Source organism: Mchenga conophoros, linkage group LG10, assembly GCF_057382185.1.
Source record: "Mchenga conophoros isolate Kocher_MC1m ecotype Shallow Benthic linkage group LG10, M_conophoros_male_GT1.1, whole genome shotgun sequence".
Classification (NCBI taxonomy): Eukaryota; Metazoa; Chordata; class Actinopteri; order Cichliformes; family Cichlidae; genus Mchenga; species Mchenga conophoros.
Genome location: NC_140535.1, coordinates 35439409 through 35461736, shown reverse-complemented (window position 1 = coordinate 35461736; position 22328 = coordinate 35439409). Strand labels below are relative to the sequence as shown.

At 41.0% G+C, this 22328-nt stretch overlaps 1 protein-coding gene across 2 annotated transcripts; it reads left to right on the top strand.

Annotated features, from left to right (window-relative positions):
- The first annotated feature begins 1205 nt into the window (after positions 1–1205).
- serpinf2a (serpin peptidase inhibitor, clade F (alpha-2 antiplasmin, pigment epithelium derived factor), member 2a) lies at positions 1206–20776 on the top strand. Of its 2 annotated transcripts, none has more exons than XM_085289970.1 (9): positions 1206–1263; positions 6724–6792; positions 6885–7113; positions 7689–7832; positions 7929–7971; positions 8350–8495; positions 8874–9016; positions 10758–10953; positions 19464–20776. In XM_085289970.1, the coding sequence occupies exons 2-9, from the start codon at positions 6739–6741 to the stop codon at positions 19805–19807; spliced, it is 1299 nt and encodes a 432-aa protein (XP_085146096.1). In that variant the 5' UTR covers positions 1206–1263; positions 6724–6738; the 3' UTR covers positions 19808–20776. The 2 variants fall into 2 exon arrangements, with proteins under 2 accessions (XP_085146096.1, XP_085146095.1); XM_085289969.1 differs by having other exon boundaries at positions 1216–1352.
- The last annotated feature ends 1552 nt before the right edge of the window (positions 20777–22328 follow it).

Below are 22328 nucleotides of genomic sequence, written 5' to 3'. Positions count from 1 at the left end.
GGTGAAAGTGGTTGTAGGCGGAGGGAGGACGGTGTTTGTTTCTGAGCTGCTCTGTGGGGGCGTCAGGCTGGAACCCGGCGGTCAGAACAAGACAAACACTCGCCCACTCTCTGCTGAACGTATGTGCACGCAACACGAAGGCTCCAACGTGGAGGATCATTGCACAAGAAACTGTGTTTCAGTCCAGGGAAACGTGGTGGCTCCAGCTTTGATTACCAGCTGTGCAGCTATGTTTAACTTAGCTTTCATTGTGAAGTTTAATTGATGTTTATTTGCTTTGTTCACTGCGGCCCAACGTTGGTATTAAATTAATTAAGCTTTTATCATTTTCCCTTGAAGTCTAACTGGGCACAGCTTCGTTACACTTATTTGAGCTTAGCTGTTTTAGTAACCTAACCTGTGCTGACTTGTGCAGAAAGAGGCTTCTTTGTTTATGGTTCTACACATTTTCTCAGCACACAATCATTTTCAAACTGCACTTAATGATTATAAAATACCAGCCTGCACCTACAAGTTATACTCGATTTTTTGGCTCCGAAATCAAACGGCAGTAAGCTGCTGTTCCAGCTCTTTATGACGCGTTTTCCCAGCTCTTTGGTGTTTTTGTGCCAGACGGCGTGATTGTTTAATTTTCCAGAAGATGCTTCCAGGGGCCAAATGATTGGTGGAGTTTGAAGGTTTAACCTGTTATTGAAAGAAAGTTTTATTATTTGTAATGTGCTCTGTAGATTCAGAGTTACTTTATTTGTCATTTTAGAATATTTAACAAAGCTTCTTGCACTGTTGCTAAAAAAAAGTCTCTCCTTGTAAAGTAAAAAAAACAAATGTAATAATAAAGTAAACATTTACCCAGAGGCTTCATGACTTATTTACACCATGTGTACGCTGTCAGTGTTAAATGATATCATGCTTTTTACCATAACTGTTGTTCTGTGTGAGCTGTGACTAAAGTAAAACCTGTGTTGGTGAAGGGGACTCACTTCATGCAGAAAGTATTTTGGACTATAAAGTTAACATTAAGAGAAAGTACAGCATCGTAGTATTACTTCCTGTTCATTGAAGCTAAATAACTTCCCAGCAGTGTTTTCAGTCTGGCAGCTTGTGAAGAGAAACATCCTACAGTTTGAAAAGCAGCTTGTCTGTCAGACTGTAGGATGTTTTTTACATTGCGTGGCGGCAGCAGGCACCGAGTTGATCATTAACTAGCCAGCAGAGGGGTGGTAGTAGTCGGGTCCAGGCGCTACGCTGTCCAGCCTGGAGAAGGTTGGTTTGTCTTTCTTTACTTTTATTTTATCTCACCTTTTAAACCCTTTTGATCCCCATCATCTGTCTCCACATCGGACAAAAACCAGGTGAGTTCAAGGATGTCTTCATCTACCGAAACCTTTGTGCATTTGATCTCTAGAGAAAAATTTGCAGTCAGCGACTTTTAACTACAATATCCGTACGTAAGTTCTTACATGTTGAAGTGCACTCTGCAGAGCAGTATGTATATAATGGTGAGCCTGATCCTTTTATGTAGTGATGGTGTATTTATGCGGTTCTGTTCATTCCCTGTCATGTGTATGCTGCGTACTGCAGCCAAAAGAGGTTCTGAAACAGTAACCTTTAGTCTCCTGGTAAACACAGCAGCCATATCTGAAACGTCAACTGAGTCTGAACCTAGCGAGGGAATATTTACATATCAATAACCCTGAAAGCTTTCATACGGAGGAGTGTGCAGATGTTGGTCTTATGTTTCATCTTAAACTGTTATCTTTGGTTCCTAGAGGATGAGACACAACTGTCACCACAGGGATGTTCTTGGTTTAGCATTCAGAACAGGACGTAAACTCTACTTGTTCAGTGTTTAGGTCCAGTACAGAATATTTCTGAACCTGTTTCCCTGAGCCTCAGGCATAGCTGGACTGGCCATTGGGCATACTGGGCATTTGTCCGGTATGCCCGATGGTAATTTTTCGTTTTAAATGGGCGATGTTTTGTTGTTGTCTTTTTTTCGTAACCGTGTAAACAGTGAAAGGTGGCGGATTGGACAGATGCTGACAGACGTGTAAAAATAACTCACTTGTTTGGTAGTGGCTACGGTGGAGCTTTCACAGATTCAGTAAAATTAGCAAGTGGTGGAGGCCAGCAGGTGGATGGGGGAAAGGGGAGGTGGAGAGACCCGAGGCGGCTGCTGGTGCGAGCGTCAGGTGAACTGAACTTCAGGTAAGAAGTTATGACCTGCTGTCTCTGGGTCAGATATAAACCAAGTTTACATGGAGTTTATTTTTGTTATGCTGACTTTTTACAGTCAGTTACAATAACTCGTACTGCTACTAGCTAGCATGACGGAGTTTCTATACAGCTGGGTGGTGCTATGATGTTACTGATAGTGAACTTTATTTTATTCATAAGGTTAGTTAGTAGAGTTGCCAACTGTCCCGTAAAAAACTGAATCCTCTGGTATTCAGAGTTAATATTACGCGTTTCGTATTGAGCTGAAAATAAATGCGATTTGTCCCGTACTTCAGCTGCAATAAAAAAAAGACAAAAAGCTGGATTTTTTCTTCCTCTTTGCTGCACAGCTGCCTCTTCTTCTCTCATTCTCCCCCCTCCCTCTCCTGCTGCTACTTCAATCATGAAACTGATCAATGATCAGCTGATCGGCGTTTCTGCTGCAAGTCCCGTCTCTCTTGCTTGTTTATCTCCCGCTTTGCGCCAGAAAGAGGAAACTAGCGGAGGTCGCGTTAAACAGCAGAAGCGCCTTTAAACTTGATCAGCTGTTGTTAGAATTTATTTAATATTAGTTTCTAGTATCACCTGATGTTTGCTGGAGCCACAGCTGTAAAGCTGCTGGTCATGATGTTGGTTTGTATATGTGGTGAGAGGGAAACATGAAGATGAAACCAGGAGATGTCCTTACTGGATCATCAGAGCTGAACAGGTGATGGAGAAACAGGTTTACCTTTTAGGTGACATGAATGAGTTGAAGGGAAGTTATGAACTGTTTCTGAGAGAGTCTGTGAAGGTTCTCAGTCATCCAGGTCATCGTAGTCAAAGGAGCTTACAAAGAAAAGCGTCTGGACTTCTTTAAGTTGCTTGAAGATACTCCCACTAGGTTTATATCTGGGACTCTCCACCATTTGACCTTAGAACTGAAGAAGCTTCTCGGATGAGAGGTGAAACATTAAATTCTTTTAATTTTACATTTGGAAAAAATGACAATTGAGAGTTAAATACACACAAAAGGACAGACAATCATTTCAAAATGAAGCAAACTGACAGAATAATCAGGGCTCTGCTCCAGGAAGCAGGTTCACAAACTCAAGTTTATTATATCCGAGATCGCCAAGTCAGTGTTTTTAGTTCGGTCAGAGTTAGTTTGACAATTAGCCATCATCAGAAGAGCATGACTCACCATGGCAACAGATAAGTAAAGGCCAGAACGTCCATTTTAATCCACTGGATTGAGGAATATGAATATGCTCGTGATACTAGGAGGGGAGAAATGATGAACTGCAAAAAGGTCGTCTTCTTTTTTTTAATCGCACTCTGTTATTTCTGCCATTATGGAAACAATTAGTAAGATTTAGAAGATAAATCTGATTTCATCTTTAATCTAATCTCAGTCTTCACTGATACGGACACACCAGGCCAATGATAGTGACCGTTTCACACTGATGGAAGAAAGAAGCAGAATTTTTTTCAAGACTTAAGTAAAAGCAAACATGTTAAAATAAACATTGAACTATAGAGCTGTCTGTGTGTTGGACAGATAGATTTGAGATATTTCAGTTTAATTTTAGACTGTGGACAAAATCAGCAGCTATGATACGGGGGTTTATCCGGGGTAATCTGGAAAATGAGTCACGCTAAACCGGATCCAGTGTGAATCCTTGATCCATCTGGGAACTGCCCTGTTACAGAGCCTCGGATTCCTTCAGCGGATCTGGTTCTGGGTCCACCCACTGAGACTGATTTAGCTGATTTTCAGTAGAAAAATATTGAGGCTCAGAATGTAAACATTTAAAATGTTGTTTGACACCAATCTGAATTTCAACATGATATGTAATCAGATTACAATTAGACCGTCTGCAGCTGCATTTAAAGTGATCGTGTGCGCTTTGCTGTTACACCACATGTGAGCTGAAGTTCCTCTGCTGCCTCTGGCGGATATCACTGAGTGTTTGTCGCCCTCTGATGGACACTCAGAGGTGTTGGCTGGTGAGTCTGGACTGCAGAGTAATTATCAGCATTTCATTAAAGTACAAATGTACTCATTTACATTACTGCATTTAAAATGTTGTGAACTGAGCTGATGGAGTCATGTCAGTGTTTCTCCTCAGCATCCTGCAGCTTTAAGGCTACGTCCACACTAGCTCGGATAGATTTGAAAACTCCACGTCCACACTAGCATTTTCAGTCGTTTTCACAGAGTTGCACATCCACATTCAAACACTTACGTTCCAGTCCTGCGCATGCGTGAAACACAAGACGATTCAACCTGCAACCTCAAAGGAAAACGCATTAGTGTGGACGTAGCCTCAGAAACTTTAGTCCAGAACAACAAGGACATCACACACAACGAGGACTTCTTCAAGCTTTGCTCACAAACTTTCTGTCCTTTTCCCTCCGTCTGGGAAGTGTTTCAGGAATCTCAGACGGGGTAATTGAGACCACATGTGTGCACCACACTGATGTGTGACCCACACCTCCCTGTGAACATTATAATCGCCCGTCTGAGAATGCTTTCCACCTCTGCTTACATTCTATTAAATGTTTCAGAAAAGTGTGATTACGTCAACTTCTAATGATTCACTTGATTAGTTTCAGTGGGTCAGGACTGCAGCTGCCGTGTGTCGTATGACAAAAGCACCTTCAGGTATCTCTGTAACCTATTAAAACATGTTGCCAGTAGCGCCCTCACAAGGCTAGTTATAGAAGTCAACTTAGGAGTTTTTCAGCCTCCTGCTGTCCCACACGCTTATATGTTGTTGTTGCTTTATTGTTAATTTATGATGTGATCTCCAGTGTTTTCCTGAAACTGGGGTCACCTGTTGTTCATGTATGACAATACTAATAAAGTTATAGTTCAGTGGTGTTCATAACACACACACATTGCGAATACAAACTGAGCTCTCTGTCTCACGGTTCCCTCTTCTCACTCTGCTGAAGTTCCAATGAAATGCAGACTAAAGAACTGGAGAGAGGTCTGAGAGCTGGAAGAAGCCGAACGTTTGTCATCTGGAAAACCTGGAACAGATGCAAATGAAGCCAGGCACCAATGAATAATTCATAATTCAAAAGAAATATCAACATATTGACAGCAGAACATGAATGCAATTCAATTCAGTTTTATTTACAGAGCACCAAATTCCAACAATCAGCTCAAATCACCTTAAACATCACCGTCAGCTCACAGTTATAGTACAGAGATGAAAGCCTGCACAGCTGGTGTGCTAGCAGCTGTGTGAGGCTGTACTTTGATCTAAATGCTAATATCACCAGCTAAGAGATATTCTGATCTTACCCTTCTGCTGGAGGTTTCTTCCTGTTAAAAGGGAGTTTTTCCTTCCCACTGTCGCCAAAGTGCAAGTTTTTTTCAGGGTCCCAACATAATTTCTTCAGAAGAAAGTACTGTACATGATGCCAGCATTTTCCCACATTTTCTAGATTCTGTACCAGTACTTTGTGTAAGATGCCATCAAAAAGTCAGTTAAGTTTTATTCTTTCTCACCTGTCTTTCTGTCTCCTTTCACTTTTAAAAGCCATGTTAGAAAAATATTTTGCCCTGCCGTGCTGTTAATTGATGTGGTAAATAAATAGTTTATGAAAATATCACTAAATCTGTCATTTATTATTTTTAATATTCAGTAATGGTCATGTCTCACCTCTAGTCTTCTCTGTCTTAATTTCAGGTTTCCACCATGTGTTGTAGATAGTTCAGGAGGTTAACTCGACCAGCTCTTTGGGTTTCAGCTAAGCACTGTTTAGAATACCAGAACAGGGAGGATGGTGCAGGTTTAAGTTTATCAGATTGATACATATATACCAACAAGACTGTACATCACTGTCACAACGACGTTTGTTTTCATTCAAAGGCTTTATGGCTTTTCCTATAATACCTGGTGGGCCGGTCTCCAGTCAAAATGCCCGGGCTGATTTTTTGTCCCAGCCCAGCCCTGAGCCTCAGGTGTACTCGGGTGTACTCTGAGGTGTAACTCATATACTGTGTTAACATGGTAACATGATTTTTATTCCTAAAACATTGTTGTTGTTGTCTTGCTCATCACATCAAAACACAAAACAAGATTGGGATGGCAAAACCAGCGAGTGACATCACTGTAGCTGCGTTCTTATTGGTGCAAATGGAAAAAACTACTGCTGGATAATATTTTCTCAGCATTTCTGTAGCTGTGTTCTTTCTGGTTAAAAGACTTAAATTAGCAATGAGAAAAATAACATTTTTTTTAAAATAAGAAAGTAACATTTTATAAAGTAAATAAATAAAAATCACTGAATTGCACCCAGTGGGACTTTCTCTCAGGGAAACTGGGTGCCTGAATTCTTTTAATCAGTTCAAAACTCAATCAAAAGAGATCTTAAAAAAGAGTAACTCTGTACACGTGTCTGGGACGTCTCCAGTGTCGGACTTTGATGGCTCTTTCCATTCTCATTTTGCTGTTGATGAATAATAATTCTCATTAAAATGAAATATGTTCTTCTTCCTTACATTTTCAGGTTGACTGTTCAAAGATGAAGCTGTATCCTCTTCTTCTCTTGCTTTGTCTCTGCCATCTGGGACTCACTGTAAGAAGAACCTCAGTCTAAATAACTAAGGGGAAATACTCTCCCTGTAACTGTACACTAGAAAATAACCCAGTCTGTTCTCATGTCTTCAGGAAGAGCCCAGTCCAGCACCTACAAGTGTCAGTAAAACAGAAGAAGACGAGGCGTCAGAGGGTGACAGCTGTGGAGGAGCGTTCAGCCCTGAGGCACACAGGGCAATAGGAAAGGCCACCGAGCAACTGGGTTTGCAGCTCCTGGAAAATCTTCCTGTTAGTCCACAGCAGCCCAATGTCATCCTCTCACCGCTCAGTCTTGCTTTTGCCCTCGGTCAACTCACCTTAGGTCAGTTGTGGGTTAGAGGTTCATCTCTTTATCTGACAAACGTTGTGAAATATGATTTGCGAGCACCGTCACAAGACGAAACCTGTGAAATTCTTGATCACTTCCTGAAAATATGAAGACGAGGCACTGAATTTGATGGAAGGGTCTGGGCTTTACTGTCAACAATGTTAAAAATGGTCATTTCCACCTTCTAATGAAGTTTGATATTTGACTTCGTTGTATCCAGTGCCAGCTGGCTGAAAGTTTGGTTTGAACTTAAAGTGAACAAGAGAGACAGAATTAATATGAAAATAGGAGAAGCACAACTCCTGAACCCAAAACAACAGAAAGTCTGCCAGTAATTCTGATCTGGTTTTAAATGTGGTTTCATTCAACTACAAAGAAGCTGTTTGTCTAATGTGAGTTTTCTTTTTTCTGTGGCAGTGCACATGCAAAAGGAACAAACATCATCAACACCAGCAGCCTACATTTAGTACTTTTCTACACAAGACAGAAGCAGACATGTTGTGATGAAGTTCAGGAGCTGGTATGAAATGTTTCTTTGGTTTTATTATGTGATCTGATTTTTCTCGAAGGTGCTCGCACTGAGACAGAGAAGCTGCTACTAAAGACCCTTCATGCCCACGGTCTGGCATGCTACCATCATGCACTGGGAAGCCTTGTACCTCATTTTAGCCACACATCATTGGAGGTAGCGGCACGCATGTACCTGAAGCCAGGTATGAGATGATGAATATTGTACTTGTGGTGATTTATCGTAAGATTGGTATAAATCTGGACTTCTATTTGTATTTTTCCTGTCCTTTCTCTCTCAGGATTTAAAGTGAAGGCGTCCTTTGTTGAAGAGTCTCTGCACAGGTATAATTTACATTTGGGAAAGTATTGCACAAAGTTCCAGAGAAGCAGCCAAGTTAAAAAAAACACTTTTTTGGTGGAATAAAGGGATAAATCGAATTTGTTTCATACGTTCCTGTTTGTTTATGGTTTTACAGTCTTCCAGTTTGCTAGGTGGTGCAACAATGCTCAAAATCAATTAAGATATTAAGAAGAAAGCTAAAGAGGGCCTGAGAGCATGGTCAGAAATGTTCACTGCATAATACAAAACGTCATGTTAAAATATATAATTTTATATTTGATGCAGGTAAAAAAATAGGTAAAAATGAGAATAGATACCTCTCTTAAATGTCTGTTCATTACTCTTGTCTTGTATGTGCCATGTTGATATGAATTTTCCAGGTACAAATCACAGCCTGTTCCTTTAGTCTCTATGGACGAGGTCAACCAATGGGTTGAGAATGTTACCAATGGACACATCCCCAACTTCCTAGAAAGTATTCCACATGATGTGGTGCTTATGCTCATGAATGCTGTATACTTCAAAGGTGACCCACTCCACAAAACAAAACTCTTCATTATTGTGTTTTACAGTCAGAGAAAAGATGGAACAAAGCTAAATCCTTGCTCATTAACAGGACAAATAAATCAAAGTTTTCTAAAGGGAGAAAAAAGCTCTCAGAATTGTGAAAACTGCAAAAAAAAAAATCTGTCCTGGCCAAGGAGGACATCATTCTCAAGAAACAGTACCACTGTCATATAACCAGACAGCACATTGTACAAACCAGGGAAGCATCTCATGCTATTAATGAGCACTGTAAAGACAAGCCGTGATACAATGTGATTATCTACAGCTGCTTCAACAACTGAGAAATAAACTGAATTTAAGTTGCTAATGATTCTGACTTTTTTCCACTTTTCATCAGGTCAGTGGCAAACACAGTTTGACCCACAAGCAACATCAAAGGGAGAGTTTTACTTGGACAGCCAGAACTCTGTGTCAGTGGACATGATGAAATCTGTCCAGTACCCTTTACGCCTGATGTATGATTCCAAACTGGAAGCACAGGTAACACCAACGTCTGGGGTAGCACAACATTTAACATAGACAGAAACCATGTGCAGTGTTGCCAACTCCTCAGTAAGGAAAATCGCTATTGGTTGTCCTAAAAGTCGCTAGAAGTCGCTAAATGACGTCATCGCCTAATTTGCATAATTGGTCATGCTAATCTAATTGTAACCTACGTTGTTGGAGAGAGAAATGACATCGTGGAAGAGACATAAAGTGAGTAAAAAACGTCCTAAATGCATTTAGAGTTTATTTAGAACTACAAATTAAATTTATTTTAGCAATTATTGTTTTTTCAATGTCACAATTCCAACCCTGCTCCTTTACCCGGGCTTGGACCGGCAAAAGTGACCCGAAATAGGCGCTCTGGTGGAGTTACTGTGTGTGTGTGTGTATAAGTAGTTTTACACTTTTACACTAAACAGCATAAGAGTAAAAGAGTAAAAGAAGAACTGACTGCGTTACAGCACCCGCTGCTTGTTGAAAGTAAAAGCGCTTTCACGTCTTTTTTTTAGAAAAAAAAGTCGCTAAGGGGTCTGAAAGCTCGCTAAATATAGCAACAAAGTCGCTAAGTTGGCAACACTGACCATGTGACTTGAAAAGCATATTTGTTGTTTGTGATAAGATGTCAAGATTAGTTATTTTTTTTAATTCTATAAAAATCTTAAATTTGTTTGTCTTATAGCAGCTGTGGAAGCTCACCTATGCCATGCCTTAATCCTGAGAACCAAAGGAAAATGAATCTTCCTATTAAACTTTTTTTGTGATTTCCTTCCTCTTTGGAGTTAAACACACGAGATATCAATGTAAAGCCCAGGATGTCATCTATTTAATACACCAGGACTTATTAGTCCCAAAAGTTGATTCTGTTCATCTGGACGTAACGTTTTCAGTGGGAGAAACGTTTCGTCACTCATCCAGGTGACTTCTTCAGTCTCAGCTGACTGCAGCTTTGCCCAACCTTATAAACAGTATATTTGCATAATGAGGTCAGTTGCTTGATCATTAATATACAACTTGTCATGCTCACTGATCAGTGGCCACGAGTCCCATTTACAGAGAGTTGGGGAATGGCTGCAATCACAGAACTGTAAGATGGTGACAGATGTACCCTTAGGCCCCTCCTCCATTCAGAGATGGTCTTTCCCTTTTCACGTAAATGGCCTCCTTGACTCCGCCCTCAAACCAGCGTTCCTCCCTGTCCAGGATGTTACATCCTCATCATTGAAAGAGTGTCCACTGGCCTGTAGGTGTGCATAGACTGCAGAGTCCTGGCCTGACGAGGTGGCTCTTCTGTGTTGTAGCCAGAGGTTGTTTGGTTTCCCCGATGTATAAATCCTGGCAATCCTCCTGCACTTAACAGCGTACACTATGTTACTCTGTTTGTGTCGGGGACCCAATCCTTGGGGTGGACCAAGTTTTGGCGCAGCGTGTTTTGTGGTTTAAAAGCCACAGAGACTCTTTGTTTAAAAAGGACGTATTAGGATCGGTCAAAGAAATCAAAAGATGTAGACCAGAAACAAAAGTACATTACAGAGGACATAAATGAATAGGCTGGTTCTCAGGAGGTTAATCCATGGTCTCATGCCAAAGGCAACAACAAAAGTTACAAATGATTTCTCAGTTTCCCATCCAAAGTTGCAAGGCTCATCTTCCAGCCTGTTCCCTTCAACTTTTAGTTTATATGTTGAGATGAAGTTGGGGAAAAGACACAGACAAAATATCATCTTCTCTTGTCCAGGTTGCCAGTTTTCCCTTCAAGGGAAACACCAGCTTCTTAATCATCCTTCCCAGAGGAAACCTGTTGTCAGTGCTTTCCAAACTAAACATCTCCGACCTCTACAGATCTCTACCTCAGGAGAAACTGATGCAGGTGAACTTGCCTAAATTGAAGCTGGAGTACCAAAAGGAGCTCCAGGCGGCTCTGACCAACATGGGTAAGAAACTGAACGAGTCACTGAAGACATCTTGAATTTCGAGGATTTCCTTGGTCTTTGGACTTACAGTTGAGGACAAAATTGTTAGTCCTGTTATGAATTTTGGATGAACACCGAAACAAAATTATTAAACAAACAAACAAACAAAAAACATAGTAGGGCTAAAGTTTTTAGGTCTCCTGATACTGACAGCCCGCAGTCACTTGTTGTAGTTTTCAACACGTCTCATATGCTTCTCCTGAGCAATCCCAGCCCATTCTTCTATGGCAAGTCTCTCAAGCTCCTCCAGATTTTACGGTCTTCTGACATTTACCTTCAGTTCATCACACACTGGAAGATTTTATATTTCAAAATAAGTTTTTCTGTCAAAAGTGTTTCCAAATGGGTGTTAAAGGGGGTGGATGCAACCTATTCAACCCTAGATGGCTCCCTACAATCGTACTGTGGGTGCTCTACAGAGAAACGTTTAGGTGACCTTTGACTAATCAGACAGTTGAAATTCAGTATTTGCAACCACAATAAATCAGAATCAGAATACTTTATTGATCCCTGGGGGAAATTATTTTTTGTTACAGTGCTCCATTTTAAACCAACATTAAGACAAGACAGACAATACGCTAACTAAGAATAGTACAATATATACATATATATACATACATACATACGTAAGTCACTCATTAATAAATAGCTGGAAAAGAAACATGTGTAGCTGTAGCAGTAACCAGTGTGTTAAGTGGATGCGTTGTACAGGGAGCCACAGGCAGGAATGATTTCCTGTGTCGTTCAGTGGTGCTTTTCCGTAATCTCAGTCTCTCACTGAACGAGCTCCTGTGACTGACCAACATGTCATGGAGTGGGTGGGAGGTGTTATCCAACATTGTCTTTATCTTGGACAGCATCCGCCTCTCCGACACCACCTTGAGGGAGTCCAGCTCCATCCCCACAACATTGCTGGCCTTACGGATCAGTTTATTAAGTCTGTTGGCATCTGCGTTGGTTGAGTGCCACTTAAAGTTGTATTTAAACAAAATGGAACAACAGATAGCAGTTGTCCAACAGTAAAGTTCAGAATTTATTGACTCTTTATGAAACCGTGTAGCTTTGAGGTCAACGTTATGGAAGTTGAGATACCCACAGATTGTACTGGCACCCTAACATAAACTAGTTTGTCAGCACCACTCAGAGTCAGGATGGGTTTTATTTTAAAGATACTGCACAAACTTCAGAATGCTGATATGCTCACTTCTCTTCATTGCATCCACCATATTGTCTTTTAAAGGCTTACATGAACTCAATTATTCACTTGCACACTTTAACACACAGAAACACATGTACTTAAAAGCCTTCGAGCAAGACAGGGTAAAGATACATTTTTTATGCCTTAGTTTAGATTTCAAATTTGCCTTATGTTATTTGGCTTTGACCGTTGACTGTACTTGAGTGTATATATATATATATATATATATATATATATATATATATATATATATATATATATATATATACTTGACTGTACTTGAGTGTATATATATATATATATGTATATATATATACTTGACTGTACTTGAGTGTATATATATATATATATGTATATATATATTAGTGCTGTCAATAGATTTAAGTCCAGCTCCATCCCAAGGTTTTGGCAAGATGGCGCCGGTGTGTGTGGCTGCTCGTCTGTCACCGCCAAGTTTGTTCCTGTTTATGTTATTTTTAATTTGTGTCATCCATGAAACAAAGTCTCTGCTGAGGTATGATCGCCAGACACTATTGGACCTCAAACCTGTGGTCCAAAATATTGTGTCCTTTGGAGCTGGTGGGCAGCAACCCCTGCCCCCATTTGCATCGGAAACCCCGGGTTACCTGTACCGGGTTCCCACGCTACCTTCCCGGCGAAAGCGTCCTCGTCGCCGGGGTAAACGAAGCGGTCGCCTGGTGAAGCTAAAGGTTTACCTAAAGAATTATTCTGCTGTTTTCCGACCAGTGCATGGATTCTTGCCAAGGTTGTTTGCGTCTCGGCGTTTTCTGGATCCTGTTGATGCCTGTTTGGTGCCTGTGGTCGGCTTTGATGATGATGCTCCTCGGCCTCGCTGCCCATGCCCTCCCAGGCTAAACCTCCGCTGTCAACATTATCGGAATCTGAGATCGCTGCGGCGGGTTTCTGGACCTCCTGAACCCCGAGCGCCAACTCCAGCTCCCGCTAGGATTGGCCTGGTGAACGCCAGATCACCTTTAAACAAAACTTTTATTCTTCGGGACTTCTTCAGTTCCCGTGATCTGGATTTTCTGTGTGTGACTGAGACGTGGCTGAGTGTTGGTGAGTCCAGTGTTCTATCTGAACTTTTACCTGTGGATTGTTGCTATTTTAACTCGCCACGGACGTCAGGCAGAGGTGGAGGCACAGTGACTGTTTACAAAAAGGATTTTAAATGTAAGCAGTGTTTTCTACAGCCTTCGTTCTCCAGCTTTGAACTTACCTCATTTGAGGTGAGTCGTACAAACCCGGTTTTCTGCGCTGTCATCTATCGCCCCCCGAAATACAATAAGAACTTCATAAACGACTTTTCTGATTTTTTAGCTGGGATTATGCCCAACTATGATAGTGTTCTTATTGTTGGAGATTTTAATATACATGTATGCTGTCCTGATAAACTTTTTAAGCCTTATTGACTCTTTTAGCCTGGTACAGTCCGTACGTGGCCCTACACATGAGCACGGACACACACTGGACCTTGTTCTGTCATATGGTCTGCCTGTCACTGACTTGGAGATTTGTGACTGTGCACTCTCAGATCATATGCCTGTGTTATTCAACGTTGGTTTGACATATACCGCAGTTAAACCTGGCGCTGCTACTCGGTGCTGTCGGGTTATTAACCCCGCCACTGCTGCGCAGTTTTCTGCTGCTTTTAATCAGCTCGGCGGGCCTTCTGACTTTGTTTCCTCTGACACAGAAGACCTACATTCCTGGTTTAATTCTTGCTGTCAAAAAATCATGGACTCTGTGGCTCCTTTAAAAACCAGGCAGCTTAAGGCTAAACCTGAGCCTTGGTTTAATGAGAGCAGTCGTGCTGTTAAGAGGGAATGTCGTCGAGCAGAACAGAAGCGGAAAAAGGATAAACTGCATGTATCATTTCAAATTCTCAAAGACTGCTGGCATCGCTACCAGAACACTGTTAAAGAGGCAAAAAGGGAATATTTTGCAAATATTATTTCTTCCAACTGTCATAACCCACGTGTGTTATTTAGGACCATTGACACTGTTCTTAATACTCCTTTGAATGTCTGTTTGGAAGTTTCTCCTGAGATTTGCAATGATTTTCTGAACTTTTTCATTGTAAAGGTTGTCACCACCAGGGCTCTTATCACAGCTCCTGACTCTGACCCTCTGTCTCTGTCCCTTGCGCTGCTGTTTTCACTCAGTTTGAGCTTGTGACCCTCTCCACTTTAGAGGATGTGGTTCGCCATATTAAGCCCACAGGTTCCCCACGGGATCCTGTCCCTCCACAATTCTTTAAAGAAATTTTTCCTAGTATACAACAGTATGTCCTTGACATTATTAACAGCAGTCTGTCTTCTGGTATGGTTCCTGCAAATTTCAAACATGCAGTAGTACAGCCACTGCTTAAGAAACCTGGCCTTGATCACACAGTTTTAGCGAACTATAGGCCTATTTCCAAGCTGCCTTTAGTCTCCAAGGTTTTAGAGAAAATTGTTTTTAGTCAACTGAAAGATTTTCTAGATGAAAATGGAATCTTTGAGGTTTTTCAGTCAGGTTTTAAAACCCTTCACAGCACAGAATCTGCATTACTAAGGGTTTTTAATGACATCCTTCTGGCATGTGATTCTGGTAACCATGTTGTTCTTGTCTTGCTCGACCGAACTGCTGCCTTTGACACAGTAGACCACAATATTCTAACTTCTCGATTACATGATGTAGTGGGTATTGGTGGCACTGCACTTAATTGGTTTAGGTCTTATTTATCAGATAGAACTTTCTCTGTCAGCCTTCTCGGTTACGAATCGTCTTCTGCTCCTCTGTCATGTGGTGTCCCACAGGGCTCAATTTTAGGGCCACTGCTCTTTTCTCTGTATCTACTGCCTCTGGGTTCTATCCTTAGAAGGCATGGGATCTCATTTCACTGTTATGCCGATGACTGCCAAATTTATTTGACACTAAAACGCAAGGATGCCATCTCCATAAAACCTCTCTTGACATGTCTAGATGACATTAAAGCTTGGTTGGCTCGAAACTTTTTAAATTTTAATAAAAAGAAAACAGAAGTGTTGGTGTTTGGACCCAGTGGTCCCTGTGAGTCCTCCTCTGTTGTTTTAGGATCCCTGGAAGTCTATTTTAAATCTGTTGTTACTGACCTTGCTTTTAAGTTGGACAGTGATTTTAAATTGGACAACCAAATCAGAGCAGTGGTGAAGTCCAGTTTTTATCATTTAAGGCGACTGGCAAGACTAAAATCTTTTCTTTCGAGGCAGCACCTTGAAACAGTGATCCATGCTTTTATTTCTTCCCGCCTGGATGACTGTAACTCACTTTATGTGGGGGTCAGTCAGTCATTGCTCTCACGTCTGCAGCTGGTTCAAAATGCGGCTGCACTACTCCTAACAGGAACTCGAAAAAGAGAGCATATAACCCCCGTGCTGGCCTCTCTGCACTGGCTGCCTGTGTCTTTTAGAGTTAATTTTAAAATTCTTATGTTTGTTTTTAAATGCCTACACAGTCTTGCCCCGCCTTACCTCTCTGAGCTTCTTCATCCCCACATACCCTGTCGGTCTCTCAGGTCAGCTGACCAGCTGCTCCTGGAGGTACCGAGATCCAGGAGGAAGCTCAGAGGGGACGGGGCCTTCTCTATTGTGGCTCCAAAATTATGGAATAATTTGCCCATGCATGTTAGAGAGGCCCCTTCACTGTCCACTTTTAAATCACGTCTTAAAACCCACTTTTATTCCTTGGCTTTTAACCTCAGTGAGACTTAGTTTCTTTTTTAATGCAGTAGTTATTTAATTAATGATTTCACTCTTCTTTTATTTGTGTTTTATTTATATCTCATGTAATTTTATTTTACAGTTCCAATGTACAGCACTTTGTGTCAGCTGTGGTTGTTTTAAAGTGCTTTATAAATAAAGTTGATGATGATGATGATGATGAAAAAAATAACTAATTAATCTTACAATTTTCTGTTATTAATTGCAATTACTTGATCAATAGCCTGGCTCCAATTACATTTTTTCAACTTTATAATTTAAGATTGTAGCAGACATTTACGCAATTCAATGAAGTAAATGCAGAATAAACACAAAGAATGTATGCTGGAATTCAAAGAGAGTTTTAATAGTTTTCATCAATCTTTAACACAGTGAATACTTACAAAAAAATCTTTAACCCTTTAAAGCTGGTCGGAGCGGGCACGCTCTGTTTTGCGCAACTATTTTTAAATCCCGATAGAACTGCAACCTCGTAAGCTAGCGCAATAATTTTTTTTGCATATGAAACCGGAGGAGTCGTACTTACATCTTATGCCATCAGCTTGTCCTAGGTCACAGTTTCCTTCCACATATAGCTTTGCAAAAATTGCATAAAAAGCACTTGCAGCAACAAAAACATAATATTCAGAAACACGCTTTGCCGATCCGATCAGCTGTTTGTAACACTTCCTACGTTGGAACAGACGTCAGCTCAAACTATCGCATGTCCACCATTACCTGCCCCAAGTGATGTCATTTTTGACATATATATATATATATATATATATATATATATATATATGTAATGGTGGTGGCTAACCAACCGGACATAGTGGTGGTAGACAAACAGAAGAAGACGGCTGTAGTGATCGATGTAGCGGTTCCCAATGACAGCGACATCAGAAAGAAGGAACATGAGAAGCTGGAGAAATACCAAGGGCTCAGAGAAGAGCTCGAGAGGATGTGGAGGGTGAAGGTAATGGTGGTCCCCGTGGTAATCGGAGCACTAGGTGCGGTGACTCCCAAACTAGGCGAGTGGCTCCAGCAGAACAACACCGGAGATCTCTGTCCAGAAGAGCGCAGTCCTGGGAACAGCTAAGATACTGCGCAGGACCTTCAAGCTCCCAGGCCTCTGGTAGAGGACCCGAGCTTGGGGATTGGCTGCTTGCAGGGATCTCATAATTAATTATAATTATGAGAAATTATTGCCCTTAAAAATGTAAAAGGTTGTAATTTTTTTGTGCAGATAAAACAAAAAAACTAGTGCTGTTAGCAATAATCTCGTTAAAATGACCTTAACGCCATAACTGCATTAACGCGGCAAATCTCCGTTAACGAGTTACCGTGGATCACCCCGTGCATGGGGCTGGACAGCGTCAACGCGTTAGCGTGGTAAGCTCGTTAACGGGATGATCATTTTAATGAGATTAACAGTGACAGCACTACAAAAACATATCAATTTCTGAAATGGAAACCAATAAGGAGTGCATTCTGAAAAACCTTTTAGTTTTTATCTTTTTAATATTTACTATTGCTCATTAACAAGTATAAAGTATTTCTTCTCTGATTATGGTTGTTATAATCTATATGGCAGACTTAAAATTATTGGTTGGTCTTTTACTTTTTCTATTCTTGGTTTTCTTTACACTTGCAGTCACTGCTGGATGGCTGAGAAAATAAGATGGCCACAGCAAAGTTTTATAGGAGATTGGGGGTGTTCCATTTTGGGATGTGAAATGTTTCATTCTTTGCTTGTCAGTTACACTGAATAGACAAAGCTAATACTTTTTCAAATGTTATAACCAGTCAATAGTTTTCATTTATCATTATGTTAGAGGGAGTTGTTGTGCTGTCCAAGGTTTACTATTGGCAAGGTTATTACCTCTGTCTCTCCCTCCTCCCAGTAAATTATAATCTGGTCTTTAAGTGATGACTTGATGAATCCTGCTTCCGGGTCCAAACTACCCTGCGTTTAATAAGGCTTTTGTGTTTTTAACATGTTTTAATGCTTTATATCTTGTTCTATTTAATCTCAAAAAGCCCCTAAAAACAGTCAGTAATCACAGTCGGCTTCTCTCGGTTTTTATTACCGTTAATCATTTTAAAAACCTTACGATGTAACTACAGCCCAGCCCATGCAGCAGTATATGAATGACTAACCTCGTATTGTGGATGGATTATCTCAGTTGTTCTCCTGACTGAAGTTTGGTCCGTTTACAGCATCCTGCCATGCAATTACATTTGTCCCTAACCATCGGGAACCCTCATGTGAACTTTTACCGAGTGGAAAAAAAAGTTAGCGTTCATCCTCCACCTTCACTGTGTTTATGTTATGCTAACATAGCTGTGTAATTCAATTCAATTCAATTCAATTCAATTCAATTCAATTCAATTCAATTTTATTCATATAGCGCCAAGTCACAACAAAAGTTGCCTCAAGGCGCTTCATAGATACAGAGAAAAACCCAACAATCATATGACCCCTTATGAGCAGCACTTTGGCGACAGTGGGAAGGAAAAACTCCCTTTTAACAGGAAGAAACCTCCGGCAGAACCAGGCTCAGGGAGGGGCGGGGCCATCTGCTGTGATTGGTTGGTCGGGTGTAGCTAGCGATCACGTAGCACATCATTATATACCAGCTAGCCCAACTTCAGTAACCCTACAAACGTCACTGCTGTTTAGTTTTCTGTCTTCTTTTATGTTGGAAGTGATAGCAGAGCTGTACGTTTGAATTTTTCCAGAAATCTCTCAGTTAGAACATGCTATATTATATTTAGATAGGAGCTAGCAAGCTAACTTCCTGCTAACTTCTATCTTCGTTAAATTTAATAAATTCGGTTCTCATGGATGCCTGGATCCCCCATCCCATTCGCATTCGCTTATCCTTTTCAGGGTCGTGGGGCAAGAGGCGGGGGTACACCCTGGACAGGTCGCCAGTCTGTCGCAAGGCTAACACACAGGGACGCACTCACATTCACACCTATGGGTAATTTAGATACTTCAATTAACCTATCCCCACAAAGTGCATGTCTTTAGACTGTGGGAGGAAGCCGGAGTACCCGGGGAGAACCCACGCAAACACAGGGAAAACATGCAAACTCCACCCCAGCCTGATGGTGGAATTGAACTCAGGATCTTCTTGCTGGCAACAGTGCTGACCACCGTGTTAAACTTAATTTTTACACCTGGTGGAGCAGCCACAGTGATCATTTTATTACAGATGAAAGAATTTAGACAGTTTTTCAACTCTCAGTGATCCAGCAGTGTTCGTTTGATTTTGGGACCTGCAGCGGAATTTGGGCACAGACATGGCTAATAACGTCAGACTTAAAGACCTTGATTTTACCGCCAACCGCCAACTGACTATTACTCCAGTTCAGCATTCATTTTGGTCCTGAGAATGAAAAAAAAGAGCCAAACTTATGAAATTGTGTGGTTCCACAAGTTGTTGTTACCTGCAGGGACTGACCAAAACTTGTTAGTCTGCAAGCGTTTGACATTTTTCTCTCTCTCTCATTGTATCTATCAGGCCTTGGCTCTCTGTTCTCTGGTCCTGACCTCTCTGGGATATCGGACCAGCCCCTCACGGTGACCGGCATTCGGCACGCCAGCACAATAGAACTCAGTGAAGAAGGTGTCGAGGCCTCGGCCACCACCGTTGTAACCTCCATGCGCTCAGTCTCCATGTTCTCTGTAAACTCCCCTTTTCTTTTTGCTCTCGTCGATGACGCCTCCTTGACCCCCCTCTTCATGGGCATCGTCACAAACCCTGCCCCCGACAACCCCATGCTGAATGATGAGTCCCACAACAAGCAGTCATACAAACCCATCTCTGGTAATGGGAATGGTACTATAGACTTCCCTGAGTTTTGAACTGTGTAAAGTTAAAGAAAAGATTTTATTTTGGGAAAACAAACAATTTAGATTTGCTTACAGTAAGGGACTGGAAATCAATATACATGTAAAAGCACTTCTAAAGTTCATTAATTATACTTGATGTCTTATTTGTTTTATCCTAACTCCTTCTCTGTAAAGCAAAATTAGCTTATTTTCAAAAGTGTCAGTCATTTCCCCTTTAAAGCAGATTTAAGGCCCTTTCACGCTGGAAGCAGCACATGCAGTGCTGTGCTCGGAAACACATTCAGTTCTATTGTTTGCACTGCACAATAACGGTTTCCTGCTGTGCCAAGGAAAGCGCCAGCGCGGCAGCGTGAGTACACGTGCATGGTCAAAGTTCAAAGTTGAACTTTTCTAGGTAGCGGTGAGTGCGGTGCATACTGCATCTGATATGAAAGTGCATTTAGAATTACAGCAGAGGAAGCGCCTGGTGTTCACAAGTTATTGTAGATTAACAAAAAATACAGATGCAGGAATCGGTTGTTCCAAAAAGTTCATGCAAAAACTTTTAACAATGACATTTTAAAACATTTTAGGTTTCTGATGAAGTGTTCAGTGACTGCTGGTACATTTCAGAGCTTTACACAAAAATTCATAAAAGTTGTTTGATACAAAAAAAAAAAAACGTTTTCCACAAAATTGTGCATCATGAATGTTGTTTTCTTACAGAAGTTTCATTTTTAGTGTGTTGATTTTATTTTAAGAGATGAAGTGGAATAAACAAAAAAGCTAACACACCTGTTACACAGTAAAAATTACCCACACACACTCAGAATGTATAATTCACATTTTATCATGAAATAACCTGCAGATGATTTTTTGTACAATGCCTGTATGCTGCAGGTTTCAAAGGTTTAATGTACTTCGTACTTTAACAGCCACTTTCTGTGTATGCAGCTTTGAACAGACCTGAAAGAATGAATGTTGGCATAGTTTCAAAATCTGGCTTACGTCTCTTGTGCATCTTAATGATGTTTCCTGTAGTTTACAGGTTACTTTAAAGTAATCCGTCAGTCGTTCTGTTGTCTCAAAACACAGAAACAGATTTTTTCAGAAATTTAACTTAATCAACATCCAGTGTGAGTGACAGAACAAAGGAGAAGGAATGTAGCAGGCTCACAGTTTAGCGGAGGCAGTTAGTCACACACTGTACAGTTTTTATAGATCATTAGTTTCCCTATCAATGCTAGCGAGAGCATTCTCATTCTCAATGCGTAACATACCGATGATTTGTCACAGAGGTACCCTTCTGCATCCTTATGAGACGCTCCGGATCCTCTTTTGAATCCAACAGAATGCCGCTCACGGCTCTAACACGCGCTTGAGCAGAGTTTCCAGTCCTCCAATCCAGCCCTAACCATAACCATAACTTTAACTGTATCAGTGTTTTGCAAAGGGATTCGGGATCAGAATGTAAAACACTTTTACATGTATGGATCCATTGGCTCTCATGCCTTTGGACATGTAACATACCTACGATTTGTCACATAGCATCAGTATGTTATATGTTGTGGTGCTAGCAGCCACATTAGCCACACTAACAGGGTTTTCTTATTGCTGTCATTGACTCGCTGCATTGTCAGGTCACAGAAGTGCAAAGTCAAGACTCTGTATAACAAACAGGCCGCAATGATTTGATATCAGATGTTGAAAGAGAGACATTGCATGAAAAATATTATCGACACTAAAAGTTGGGATGGTGGCAAAAAATAAATAAATAAATGAAAGATGCTGGAAAAGAAACAAAAGTAACAAGTAAAGAAATGGATGGATGGGCAGCCAGTCAGGTTCATTTTCAGTAGGTCAGTAGACAGTCCATTAATCTACAAAAAACTGCATCTAAACATCTACAAATACAGCTACAGAGTAGTGCTCATCAACGTTAACAGTGAAAACTGAACATCTGATCAGAGTATATTATATCATCGAAAGATTTGAACAATCTGGAGAAATCTCTTTACGCACAGGATGAGGCTGAAAATCACTGGCTGCCCATGACCTTCAGGCGCTCAGCAGCACTGTGCAGAAACAATGAATTTAATAAACCAAAATAAAACAACAGTGGGACATGTAGTAGAATAAAGACAGCCAGATCAGTCACAGGTCAAGAAGGTGCTTTAACCAAAGTTTGAGGGTTTGATCAGGAACAGATGACAGATTTTTATCTGCTAGCAGGACCTCACATCTCCAAATAAAGTTCCCACGTGTGGGATTAATAAAGGTTATCTTATCTTAACTTAAAAACAGTGGTGGAGATATGTCACATCCTGGACGACAGCAGTGTTCAGATAATATAACTGACACTTTTCATTCTTTTGATTCAAATGCACTCTGGGTAAAAGGGGCGGAGCATGAACACCTCCAGGTTTTTTTTATGTAGATGCAAACTTTGTGTTTGAACAGCACTTGGACCACAAACAGGCACAAGAACGTGCACAGAGACGTGTGGAGGCCAGAAACCATCGGGTGGTGTCACATGATCACATACATCTTTCAT

Excerpts from the sequence above, each read along its gene's own strand:
- serpinf2a (XM_085289970.1), top strand. The coding sequence starts at position 6,739 with ATGAAGCTGTATCCTCTTCTTCTCTTGCTTTGTCTCTGCCATCTGGGA. Across the intron at positions 8,496-8,873 it reads GAATGCTGTATACTTCAAAG|GTCAGTGGCAAACACAGTTT; the intron begins GTGACCCACTCC and ends ACTTTTCATCAG. Across the intron at positions 10,954-19,463 it reads GGCGGCTCTGACCAACATGG|GCCTTGGCTCTCTGTTCTCT; the intron begins GTAAGAAACTGA and ends TGTATCTATCAG.